The 13,834-nt window shown below is 34.6% G+C and overlaps 1 protein-coding gene across 2 annotated transcripts in view; it reads right to left on the bottom strand.

Annotated features, from left to right (window-relative positions):
• Positions 1-13,834, bottom strand: part of PRSS12 (serine protease 12) — a 70,637-nt gene that overhangs the window by 40,931 nt on the left and 15,872 nt on the right. For both annotated transcript variants that reach the window (XM_003929893.3, XM_039479217.2), the window contains exons 3-4: positions 11,784-11,962; positions 8,011-8,161 (exon numbers count right to left, since the gene is read on the bottom strand). In XM_003929893.3, the coding sequence (XP_003929942.3) occupies positions 8,011-8,161; positions 11,784-11,962 (330 nt within the window). The remainder of the gene's footprint in view (positions 1-8,010; positions 8,162-11,783; positions 11,963-13,834) is intronic.

The raw sequence follows: 13,834 nt of genomic DNA, 5'->3' as shown, positions 1-13,834 counted from the left end.
ACCTGGGACCAATACGGAAAAATATAAAATTTGATCCCAAACTCATAACAAAAAGATGAAATCCAGATGGCTTAAATATAGGAAAGAAAAAAGAAAAGAAAGAAAGAAGGGAGGGAGAAAGGAGGAAAAGAGCAGGAAGGAGGGAGGGAAGGAAAAAAGAAAAGAAAGAAAACTAAAAAGTTACTATACTAAATTATAGGAACATAGTTCTTATCACCTTGGATGTAAGAGAGAATTCCTAGGAAACCCAGAAGTCAGAAAATAAAAATTAAAAAAGTTAAAGTCAACAACACACAAATTGAAAACTACTATACAGCAGAACACACCATAATCAGAGTCAAAATGCAAACCAACAGACTGGAAGAAATATTTGCAATTTGCAAAAAGCCTCCTGGAAATGGATAAAATAGTAATAACATATACATACACACACACACACACACACACACATTTCAGTTACAGTTTATTTTTATGTGTGTGTGTGCGCATATATATATATATATATATATATATATATATACACATATATATATATTTTTTAAGACAGGGTCTGGTCCTGTCTGTGTCTGCACGCGCACACACACACACACACACACACACACATATATATATAAATATATATATACATATATTTTAAGACAGGGTCCGGTTCTGTCACCCAGGCTGTCCAACGGCACACTCTTGGATCACTGTAACCTCTGCCTCCCAGGCTCAAGCCATCCTCCCACCTCAGCTTCCCAAGTAGCTGAGACTACAGGCACAGGCCACCATATCCGGCTAATTTTTGTATTTTTTTAAAGACAGAGTTTCTCCATGCTGCCCAGTCTGGTCTCAAACTCCTGAACTCAAGCAATCTGTCCACCTTGGCCTCCCAAAGTGCTAGGACATTATTATATTCTAATGAAAGACAAAGAAACCAACTTAAAAAAAATAGACAATAGAGAGGATCCAGCTATTCACAGAAGAAGAAACATCCATGGCCAATGACCATAGGATAAGTTGCTCAAGATCACTAGTCGTAAAATTAAACAATAATGCATGCTTACCTATCAAATTTTGGAGATTTAAAATATTAATACCACTTTCATACAATCTTTGGGCAAAAGGCAACAAACTAAAGGCTTTGAATTATCTAATAAAAGTAACAAACAAACCCTAAAGTCATGCATTGGCTGAGAATACACTGATAGGCTGAGGAAGGGGTACTGAAATATATTGTGTTTCAAATACATTAATGACTATATGACACACTTTCGAGGAAAAAGCAAAAGTCCTGGTTAATTGCCTTCAAACTAGGCCCATTCCTTAAAGGAGATTACAAGACAGGAGAGTAGAAGCCCCAAACATTGACTCTGGGGATGTTATCTATTTTTAAATACTCAAAGACACCACTTCACACAAAGGACACGGTTTACAAAGGACACGGTTTCATTCTTTTTTATGGCTACATGGTATTCTATGGTATACATATGCTGATGTTTCTTTATCCAATCCACCACTGACGAGCAGCAACAGGGAAGAAGGTGGAGGCCATAATCCTAAGCAAATTAACACAGGAACAGAAAACCAAGTACCACATGTTCTCATTTATAAGTGGGAGCTAAATATTAAACACACATGAATATAAACATAATAGCAACAGACCTGGTGGACTACTGGGGGATGAGAGGCAGGGGTTGAAAAACTACCTATGGGTATTACAATCATTACATGGGTCCAATATACCCATGAAAAATTGAAAATTAAAAAAAAAAAATACTTGGGTGTTTTATTTTCTTCTTATCCATTTCTGTATTTTTATTATTTTAATGATATAAAAATGTTTAAGTAAAATAAACTAATCAGAAAACCCAACAGAATAAACTTGAGAACAACAAAAACAAAAATTAACCAGGAAACTATAATGTAACACAAAATCAGGTTTTCTAGCTAACTTTTTAGTTTATTAAAATTAAGAAAATAGTATTTACATATTCACATATTTCTTCAGCCAGTCACTAGTATTTCTTGGTACCCAGAACTGTGCTGGCTTTCAAGAGAATACTAAAAAAAAAACACACACACTGAGGGACTCTGCTTTTTAAGAGTCATAAATTACAATACTGAGGAAATCAACATAAAACTCATGAACTCATTCAAGTAAATGCAATGTGAATTTAATAAAGCTGTATGTTCTCTGTCCTTTATGGAAATTACTTCCACACCAGCCCCAGCAGTTCATCTGTAATAAGACCTTCAGTGTTGCCTACTTTTTTACCCTTTGACAAACTGTAAATAAATTTTTGGAGCAGAAGTGCTCTGATCTAATACCCTGAGTCATTTTCTGTGCAAAGACATCTCGCCTAGATAACAGTATTCCCCAATACTGAACTGGTTCTATATCTGATCCCTATTCAAAACATTCTTAAATCTATTTATCTAATCAAATTGTATTAATACAAAATTTTTACTTTTGTTTCCACATATACAGAGAAAGGCCAAATAAATGGCACCATCTGACTAAATCCGAGGCTTAGCTACTGCTTTGAGGTAGACCTAGAATAGAGTTAGGCCATTTTATTGAACAATGTAATTATTTATTAGGTTATAAATAATTGGCTCTTTAACTGCAATTATCAGTTTATGTCATATCCAGAGTTTGTAATCTATGGATGAAAAAGCTCATTTTTTAATATCCTAGATTTTTCTCTAGAAAACAATCCCCTCCATCTCCAACGATGATATTTGATGTGTATCAAATGCTTCCTGTATGCCTGGCACTGATCTAATAGTGCTTTTAGACATATGAACTCATTTCATCCTCCCTACAACCCAATGATGCTATAATACGAAATTCACCAATAAGAAAACGGAGGCTCAAAAGTTAAATAATTTGTCCAACATTACACCACTGCCAGATGGTAAAGTGTGTCTGACTACAGAGAGGACTGAAACACTGAGCATTCCTACAGCCTCCTGGAATGTTGTCAATTCATGGCTGATGGCACCTCAAATATGGTCTATCTAAAACACCTTCTGTATCATTTTCTTCTTAAATTTAACTTTCTCTCTTGACTTCCCTATTTCTTTCAGCCCTATATTTGTATTTATTCTTATTAACACCCAGCCATTTTACAAATAATGTAACATGAAAGAAAAAATCCTAAATTGGGAGCCATAAACCTTAAGACTCTGCTTGTCACTAATAGTGTGACTTCGGGAATACTATGTAATGTCAGTGGGCCTAACTTCCTCTACTGTTAAACAAGTTCTCTTTCCTGCTCAATAATTCTTATACCAGGCTATCTTTGTTGTAAAGTTTATACCAGGGGTGTCCAATCTTTTGGCTTCCCTGGGCCACAGTAGAAGAAGAAGACTTATCTTTGAACACACATCAAATACAGTAACACTAAAAATAGTTGATAAGCAAAAAAAAACCAAAAAACAAAAACCAAAAAACCTCATAATGCTTTAAGAAAGTTTACGAATTTATGTTGGGCCACATTTATAGCTGTCCTAGGCTGCATGTGGCCTGCAAGCTGTGGGTTGGACAAGCTTGGTTTATACAATATTTTTTAAAATTTAATGAACAGTAAAATAAAAGAGCAAAGAAAAAAAATTGAAAACAGGGTCTCACTCTGTCACCCATGCTAGAGTGCAGTGGTGCAATTACAACTCATTGTAGCTTCAACCTCCTGGATTCATGATCCTCCCACCTCAGCGTCCCAAGTAGCTGGGACCAGCAGTATGTGCCACCACAACTGGCCAACTTTTTTTCCTGTAGAGATGGGGGTCTCACTATGTTACCATGGCTGGTCTGGAACTACTGGGTTCAAGCAGTCCTCCCAATTCAACACCACAAAATGTTGGGATTATAGGCGTCAGCATCCACGCCTGGCAAAAAACAATTTTTAAAGAACAGTTTATATCAGAAGAATTTGTATTCTAACTACTCAGTAATATGGTTCTATATAATTTTACAACAAAAAAAGTAAAAATGAAAACGCCCTAAGAGGAAAGAAAGTATCCACAAATTTTAAATTCCCAGGTAAGTTACCGCACATCCACAAAATAAAATATGATGTCACAGTACAAAACTCTTTTAAGAGTTTTGAAAGACATGGAAAATGCTTTTAATGTTAAGCACATAAAAAGGAACTTTAATTAAAATGTCTCCACCTAAACTTCACTGGGTCCATGTGCATTCGTAAGTTATCTAATTTTCTAACATCTGGCTGCCTCCTTTCCCGCTGCTCATCTTTCTCCAAATTCTGGATTAATCAAATTTAAGTATCCTAAGTATAATAATTTCTTTTGTATTTAGGAAGCTTGCCAGCTACCAAAATATACAGACACCATTAAAAGATGAAGGTCAACAGTGACAGCATCTCATAAAGAAGCTGTAACCACTACTCCAGAAAAGCATGATGTAGTTTTCCTGTGGAAATTCAACAAAGCAAGTAAGACTGAGATGAAATTTGCTTAAGAAAGAATCTTAAATTGAGACAAGCAACAATAATGTGTCTGCTATCAACCATGTGCCATTAAAAATGATCTCATCTGAAAGCACTTAGCCTTTAAATGAGAAAAACAAATTATAAAGAAAGAAGAGTTGTAGAGCTTTAATGCAAACTTATGAGAGAACTATAAAATTGAGTGCAAGAAAGGTAAACGAAGGATGTCAGCTCAGAGCATCAGAGTACTTATAATAAAAACATATCTCTACAAAGCTGGATTGTTATTTGTTACAAGTACTTGTGGAAGATTTTCTCGTATATTTTAATCACTTTCCAAAAGAATCCCCTCACAAAAAACAGCAAAGAGCTAGTGTTTGAAAAAGGCACCAAGACTTTACTTCACCCATGAGTGTGTTCAACATTAACATGGCCTTCCTTGTGATTCTTTCTATCTGTATATTCTTTCTATGTAACTGACTGTCATCATCAATATGGCCTTTGTTTAAGAACTGTTTCTATTTATGTGAAAAAATATTTGTCTCTCAAGAAAGAACTCTGTATTACAACATAATTTCTATTTTTGTTTTTCAGAGATAGAGTCTTGCTGTCTCTGTCCAGGCTGGAATACAGTGATGTGATGATGGCTCACAGCAGCCTCAACCTCCTGAGTTCAAGTAATCCTCCCACATCCGCTTTCCTAGTGGTTGGGACTACAGTTGTGCTCCACCACACCTGGCTAATTAAAAAAAAAAAAAAAAAAAAAAAAATTTGTAGACATGGGATCTGGCTATATTGCCCAGTCTAGTCTTCAAGCTATCCTCCCACCTTGACATCTCAAAGCATAAGCCACTGCACCTGGCCACAACAGGAAGTACTGGAATCACTGCAATAACTGTAATGTAACTAATATTCGGTGTGTCACTTAAATGTTCTGTGCATTTTTCTAAGCAACAAAAGCTTGCCTTTTCCCACAGAAATATATTAATAATCAAAAATACCTTATAGTTTAAACTTAGAATAATCCATATTATAACTGATAATATTAAAAATGCCATTATTATACCCTTAAAGTGCTTAATATTTTTGGCAAAGACATAAGTTTCTTAGTAACGCACATGAAGATCAATTAGCACATCACTGAACACATAACTGATAACCCAGTGAATATGCATATATACACATTAGAGTGTTTTAAAAATATAGAAGTTCATAGATACAGCTAACTAAATAGAACTTCCGTATAGGAGAATAGTGTTTGATGTTCTGTCACTACCAAATGCTGTTTACTTTGAATGTTTAGCAATATCTTTGAAATATAAAAGTACCTAATTAGAGTGACGTTGATAGCCAATGTATATTGTACTTACTATGTATGCTAACCGCTTGTAGATACAAAATCCTATAAATTAAGAACTATGTTATAGATGAGAAAACTGAAACTAAGAGATATTCTGTTGCTTTTCTCAACACCAAAAGTGTGATTTAAATGCAGGTTTTCCAGAGTCCAGAACATGTGCCCATAATTATATGCTATGCTGACTCCAACAGCAACACCTGGAAACTTTGAGAAAATTGGTCTTGGAATTGATACCCAGTCAAAACACTTTTAAAAAATCTTGTTTTGGCCAGGCGCAGTGGCTCATGCCTGTAATCCCAGCAGTTTGGGAGGCCGAGGTGGGCAGATCACAAGGTCAAGAGATCAAGACCATCCTGGCCCAATATGGTGAAACCCCATCTCTACTACAACACAAAAAATTAGCCAGGTGTAGTGGGGCATGCCTGTAGTCCCATTATTCAGGAGGCTGAGGCAGGGGAATCGCTTGAATCTGGGAGGCGGAGATTGCAGTGAGCCAAGATCATGCCACTGCATTCCAGTCTGGAGAAGAGCGAGACTCTGTCTCAAAAAAAAAAGAAAAAAAAACTTGTCTCAAAAATGTTCTTGTTAGTTTTTCAAAAGAAACCAAGAAGCCCTATTCCTGATCAACCCAAATAAAATTATCATACCATAGTAAACAATGCCGGTAATCCTAACAAAACCTACTAACACAGGATTTGCTGTGTTTGTTCCTGTCCCACATATGAACTATAAATTAGCATTTAGGTCCCATAGTCAGTTACAGATGGAAATGTAACTTTGCAGTGAAGGAGCAGGCTGATGTCACTTAAACCAGTGCTCAATTTCAGCCTCATCTGTGGGGAAAACCAGAGTTTTTTGTGATTCCTGGTGAGATGCAAGATGAGAACGTATCACCTGTGATGATTTCTAGACAAAATGTTTGCTTCGTTCTAATCATACCTTTAAACCAAAACTCTAATTTTATGAATTACAAGAACCAGAGTAGCAAACTAAATGACACCAGGAGGAAAAAATGAGACAAATTCAGAAGATGGGACATTCTCCAAAACAACTTTCCTAGTCTCTCCAACAAGACAGTGTTAGGGAAAAACAAAACAAAATGAAAAACCATTTAAATAATCTAGGCCTTTCTAAAGTAAAGAGACTTAAGAACATAACATCCAGATTGCTCCTGGACTAAATCCTGCTTCAGAAGGACACTGTAGGGGTAACTCTGAAAATTTGAATAAGATGAAGTATTAGGCAATATTAAGAATGACTACCAATGATTAGCTGTGATAATGATAATTTAACTACGTAAAACAATGTTCTCATTTGCAAGAGGTGCATGCTGAAGTGGTCACAGACGAAGTATTAAAATGTCTATATTTTACTTTAAAATACTTCAATATAACATAGAGTTTCGGAAAAAAGAGTGAATTCTTTAAAAATGCAAAAAAAAAAGTGAACCATATAAATGGTTCAAGGTTCAACACTCATGGTGCAGTCAAGGATTACAATTAACTGAACACATGGACAGGGAAGAACAGGCCTCCCCATCACTGGCCCCTCTGTGCTAAATGAAATATTTTTAAAATCTGAAGAAAATGATTAACTTTTAAAAGATCCCCCAATATAATTTTAGAGAAACTTTTAGCCTTGTTATACCAATGTTCAGAATCACTAAAGAGAGGGATTAGAAGGTCTAAAATTATAATATTCCAGAATAATCCCAGCTGAGGCAACTTGGAATGTCAATTTTCAGACTGCTGTTTCATGACATAGGCTTCCTTTCCAACCCTACAGGGAAAATAGTTCCTTTGTACATCAATAAATATCCTTTGTTCTAAGCACATACCTAACAAGGAAGTGGAGTTCAAAAGTTTAGACAATATTTCAGGACTGAGTTACTAGTGTTTCATCGTATGGAATTTGATTTAGTCACTATAGTTGGCAGTGCTGGTTACTACCTAAGAGTAGCACAGACTACTAAAGAGAAGCAGTAAAAGCTTAGATTCTTAGTGACATAAAATCAGCCTCATTCAGATACAAGCAGGTTAAACCTACAGAGTACAAGTAGCTACTCTTAAGGAAGCCTATAGCCCTACTACAAAGATCAAAAGGTAACTTTTTCTATTTGTTGAAGGAAATGTGCAATTTAAACAAACAGCACCTGCTTTTGGGTATGGAAATAATATATTTAAAAGTTTAACCAAAACAAGAGTAGTAAAAACAAACCTGAGGCCCAGCTGCCTGCAGATCACTTCTGCATCGGCATCATCCCATTGGTCATCACAGACGGTTCCCCACTGGCCAGCATGGTAGAGCTCCACCCGGCCTTCATGCACACTGCTGCCCCCAACAAGGCGAATGATGGGGAATGCTGGGCCTGTGCAATGTGAAATTAAAAACAAGCAAAACCTATGCATTTACACTGATTGATAAGATTAGGTATAATCTATATTTTTTGCCATTCTCAATAATTAAATGATATTTATTAAACCACACCAGTGATATGGACATACATATGTATATCTAATATATTATGGTAATCTTGGCCAATTAAAATGTCCCAAATTGAATTACAAGAATATAAGTAATTCTTAGGAGGAAATGGTTTAAATTCACTTTTCCCCAACAACCACAGAAGCCAGAAATGCACACTCAAAAGCTGCGGATTATTGGAAACATGTTTGATTTTTATGGTATTATAGTGGTGGCATTGATTTATTTTATTTACAGTAACTTGAGCATTACCAATATGTCATTATTAAAAATGACACAAGTCTATAACATACTTGTTTTCAGTATACAATTATTTATATATTTGTAGAAATCAACTCAAAGTTAATATCTAACTCGTTATAACAAGTTGCTGGACATCATGGCCAGTACTTCAGCAGAACAATATTGAAAGTATTTGGGCATGAATGAGTTCATATCCATTTTCTCTGATAAGGACCACCAACTGTGATTACATTCTTATAACCTACAATGCCCTGATCTAGCCCTTGTCAGACTATGAACTTCTCTGTCTCTTCTCTGCCCTGGCTAAGACAGCACACTAAGAGACTTCCTATTACATTGCCTAATTCTGTCTTCCTGAGAGTATTTACTATTTACTTTAATCTGAAATTGTCACTGATTTACTGTTTACAGGTCAATTCTCTCTCTCCTCTTGGCTAGAATGAGGACAGAGACACTGTATTCCTTTTCACCTGTGTATTTCAAGTACTTGTATATAGAAGCATATAATCACTACTTATTGACTGCCTCAACTGGCAAGCAATGCTGAAAACCTAGAAAAGATAACCCAAACAAGAAAAAATAATTGTAATATCCGCTCATTAATTTCTGATTAACAAACAGATATCAGACATATTCCTTGTACAAGGTGTTATGATCAGTGTGGCAGGACTTTCAAAGGGAAATTGATACTAGACAGACCCTGCCCTCAAGAAGTTTACTGCCTAAAGGCATAGATAAAAACAAGTACAGACAAGAAACTCTACAGTGATTCAGAAGCAAAGGATCTTACTCATGGTTGGACAGAGTTAGGGAATTGCTTGTGAAAAAAGCTGTTTTTTTAAGAGGGCCAAGATAGCGGGGATTTGGAAGTTAGAGATGAGGGAAGTGTGTTCAGGCCTCTTGAACATTGTGAAAAGAAAGAAGCACAAAGCTGAATGTGTCTGGCAAAGAGTAAGGCAGTCTAATTTTACTAAAATAAAGGATGTAATATGGTAAAAATTAACAGACTGGGTCCCTAGTTGTACTTTTTGCCAACTACTAATCATTTATCTGTATGAAATATGCTTCTAATTTTCCACAGTGTAACAAGCAGTAAATGGCATTTGGATATTCACACTTAAATTCAAATACCATATTTGAGTTTTGTACATGTGCTGCCAAAGCAAGCACTCATATTTCAGTTCATAACAGAGACTTAGATTAGTGAATATCTGCATATACTGTTTACTTGTATAAGTTAACTAGAACTTACAATTTGTTAATGGACAAAGACAGGTTTAATATATATGGCTGAATGATGGTAATATAATTCTCAGAAATTATAATGTTTATTTTTCCTTTAAAAAGCTTGTAAAATGTGAAAAAATATAGAAAAACATGTATACATTCTTAATATACTTCTCCTCACCTGGTAAGCTTGGAGAAAACAGAAAAACAAAAAATTTTAAGAGAAAATTTAAAACCATCTAGAACCTAGTCTGTTTATGGCATACCACCTTTCACTCTTCTATGTTGTGTTTTATTTTAAAATGTGGTTTCTTTTTCTTTTTGGCTAATTGTTAAAATATAAAAAATACCAGAAAGCACAAGGACAAGATTTAGTTACCAGCCCCATCCTTCCAACAAAAGCAAACATCATCTGAAAGAAAATTTAGTAAAGCAATTGACTCATATTTAGTTTACAGATAATTAAACTCTCCACATGTTTTCATTTAGATTGCTGCTATTTTCTGTATCCAACTTGTATGCAATCTTCTACTTGTAAATGTTGAAAAAGCTACAAGTACAGAATGACAAGACACTAAATATAATTCCCGAACTTAAGGGATATATACTAAAAATCCATCACTACCCCTTAAGGTGAACTCAGTGTTTGCTGACTTCAGCCGTACAACTCCACATTCTCATTTAATCTACCATGAGAGAATCTTTTTAAGTTCTCACCTCTAATTCATCACAACTTTCTATATTTTATATATGTTTATAGATGACCATAAAATTGTTACAACCAGAATATAAACAGATGAATAGATTATAGAAGGTGGAAGGAGTAAAAAAATGTAGATAGATATCCTGAAAAAAAACTTGTTGTTTTTAAAATTTTTACCTTACTACTTGAAAAACATTTTATCGATCAGGTTGGGCATAGAGTAAAACCAATAATCTACAAAAAGCAATAAATTATTGGGTCCAAGTCACATCATCCTTGAAGGAGCATTGGATTTAGCAAAAGTAGCATTACTCAAAGGCAGAGAATCAAAAGAAGAAAAGTGAAAACTTATGAGACATCAAGGTTTAACATATGCCTCTTCCAAACAAAAAAGGGATTACAGCTCTGAGAGCTGTAATCTGGAGCATACATCTGGACTATATCCTTCCATTGGCTCTTCCAGCTAATCCGAAGGAATTACTCCAGACTGGGTCTCTCTCTGTTTTGTGGTAGGGGCTTCCTTATTCCTCCCCTGATACTTATATTCAAACAAAAAACACTGCCCTGGACTGACTGCTACCATTCCAAGTCCTGGGATATCTGGTCATGCTGCTATCTCCAAGGAAAATGCAAAAAGGTATACTGTGAGAGTATGGTAGCTTCAGGTTGTGATCAATCATTAAAATATACCATGGTACCCAGAAAAGTCTTTCACCATCTCAAAAGCAGTTGTTCCTTCCTCTACTTTCATGAACATAAACATATTTGTATACTCTACCAATAATGATAATTACCACATACCTACTCTATGGAGCTTGGAAGAAGCCCACATTCAAGTCAACAATCCATTTTTAGGAAGGTGCTCTCTATAGCCCCAAGAACACTGATGTCACAATTATATTGCATTACACAAAGTTAAAATATTTTGTTGTATTTGCTGTATTCTATATTTGACTTTTATAATTATTTTCCATCTTGAGTCCATCATAATTTTTCACTATTAAAATATATATTTCATATACAATATATTATACAGTATATATCATATTGCATACAACATATATATTTCTTTAAGCAAATTATATAAAATAGAAAATATGTTTAAAAATGAGATACTATTGGAAAATCAAATGGAATTCAAATTGTTAGCTATCCTTATATTGAAGGCTAATTAGACGGTAAAATATTTTGATTCAGACTTATTTCTGTAATTAAACTCTTTAAGGAAATGATTTAACTAAGACACTTTTATCATCTGGAATGATGTTTAAAACATAACAACATAATGAAAGTAAAACAACAGAACTTTTTTTTTTTTTTTTTTTTTTTTTACCATGGGAAAAGCTACACATGACAGCAGCTGCCATCTTCTGAGGACACACCCCACCCTGCCAGATGTCTTTTTCACAAAGCAGTATATTTTCTTCATCTCCTCGGCAACGGACATTGCTCCAGTAAATGGGAATAAGGCCCAGTCCAGAAAACGGGGTTTGTTTTGCTATTCCTTTTCCTCTGGAAGTACAATGATCGATATTAGGTTTATCAAATGTAGGCAAAATTTTTTATCAAGACATTTGAAAAGCAATGGAAGAAATCAACAAAGATGAATGTGGAAGAAAAGAAGAAAAAGAAAAACACAATAGATTACATTAATTTCAAGGAAATTAAAACATCAGATCACAACAGGGGTTGATTTTACCTATGGAATTCTTTTCCTCGATCTTGAATAACTACTTTATGTGCCTTTACCATCAATGACTGATTTACAAGAAAATAACCAAGTACTGTAGATATAAAAAGTAAGGCTTTGTGCAAGAAGTGTGTCATGAGCTTCATTGAGTCTTGGATTCCAGTCTGGACTCAGCTAAAAGTCACACCAAGCTACAAGTGACTCAAAGGCTTTAACTTCTAATGTGTCAAAAGAAAAATCTGGATGCTTGAAGATTCTTTCTGATTCTAACATTCTAGGCTAACATATTCAAAATTATTATTAGTACATCTAAGCACAATAGTATCAAGGAAGGCAATCCATTTATAATTTTTAAAACCTTACACTGTATATAGTATTTGCTAGCAAGACTTTGAAACCAATTAATAAAATAGTAACATGCATCTCTTTGCTAATACCAGGAGAGTATTTTTAAAAATGAAAATAATAGCATACAGATGGGCTCTGCTTTTAGCTCATCTAATCCACATATTTTTGTAAGTAACTTCTGCTGTGTACAACTGGGTATTAAATTTTAAAAAGATGAAATGCTTATCTGATTTACATGGTAATCTCTCCAATTGTCTCCATGCTGCAGCATTCCATCAACCAAACTGTAAACATCTGGGGTATATCTAAAATATAAATGTGTCTTCGCAGCAATGAAGCTGAGTCTCCCTGGTTCTATTGTGCAATTTCTTTTTTTTTTTTTTCATGGACTACTGAGAAATAATAATATATAAGCAGTTGGATCAGCTTATCTGAAGTTTGTTTGCAGAATAATAGTTTACATACTTTCGTCAATCAAAAGACGAATAAACCACACAGTAGTTCACACCTCCACTATAGTGTTCTTGTTTCTTTGTATCTCATAGAAAATTTTATTCCTTTCTGATTTTCACGGGTAATAAAAGCATATATAGGTAGGTACATAAAGAAAGACACTGACATCAGCTTATAAATTTATCACATCTCTTGCCCCTCAAAGGAAAAAGCATGAAATCAACATTCTTTGTGACCTGCCCACCTGCCAATGTCTGTTTGCCAGACAAAGTATTCATGATAAAATCAGTAATTAACATTTCCCAGCACCATAACACTTCATAAGCTCTGGCCTTACTCCTTCTTTCATTCTGATTTATATCAGCTTATTAAAATAATTCATTAACTTTAATTTACTATAATAACCCTATTTATTGCTCTAACAGCATCAAAAGTCTGAACAAAATTTAGGCCTTCAAGTTTTGTCTCTACTCAATACTTATTCCTCACCTTCCCAGTGGAAAGATAAAAGAAATCTGGTAAATTGAAGTTCTACTTCATTTTGTGCCATCATATTAGCTATTACCACTCTGATTATTAATGCAAAATACGTGTAAACTGCAAACATTTTTTTCAGTCTTTTAGACTGTAATTTTTGTAACAAAATATTTTCCATGCTTTCTAAAGATCTCTGGTGATAAAGGCCAAGAAAAATATATGTTAAGTGTATTTAAAAAATATAAAGGAGACGCAAAAACAAAAAAAAAAATAAAATAAAAACAAAAATAAAACCTGTTGTCCCAGAAAGAAGCCTTCTGCTACTGGTGAAACTCTATGGCACAAGGAATAAAGATGCTGGGACTGATGAATTCAGTATACACTGACTTGTTTTAAAGATGGTGCCTAGGGTTACA

The sequence above is a fragment of the Saimiri boliviensis genome, chromosome 3, assembly GCF_048565385.1.
Source record: "Saimiri boliviensis isolate mSaiBol1 chromosome 3, mSaiBol1.pri, whole genome shotgun sequence".
NCBI lineage: Eukaryota > Metazoa > Chordata > Mammalia > Primates > Cebidae > Saimiri > Saimiri boliviensis.
Note: the sequence above shows the minus strand (reverse complement) of the source record. Positions and strands in the feature narration are given on the sequence as shown.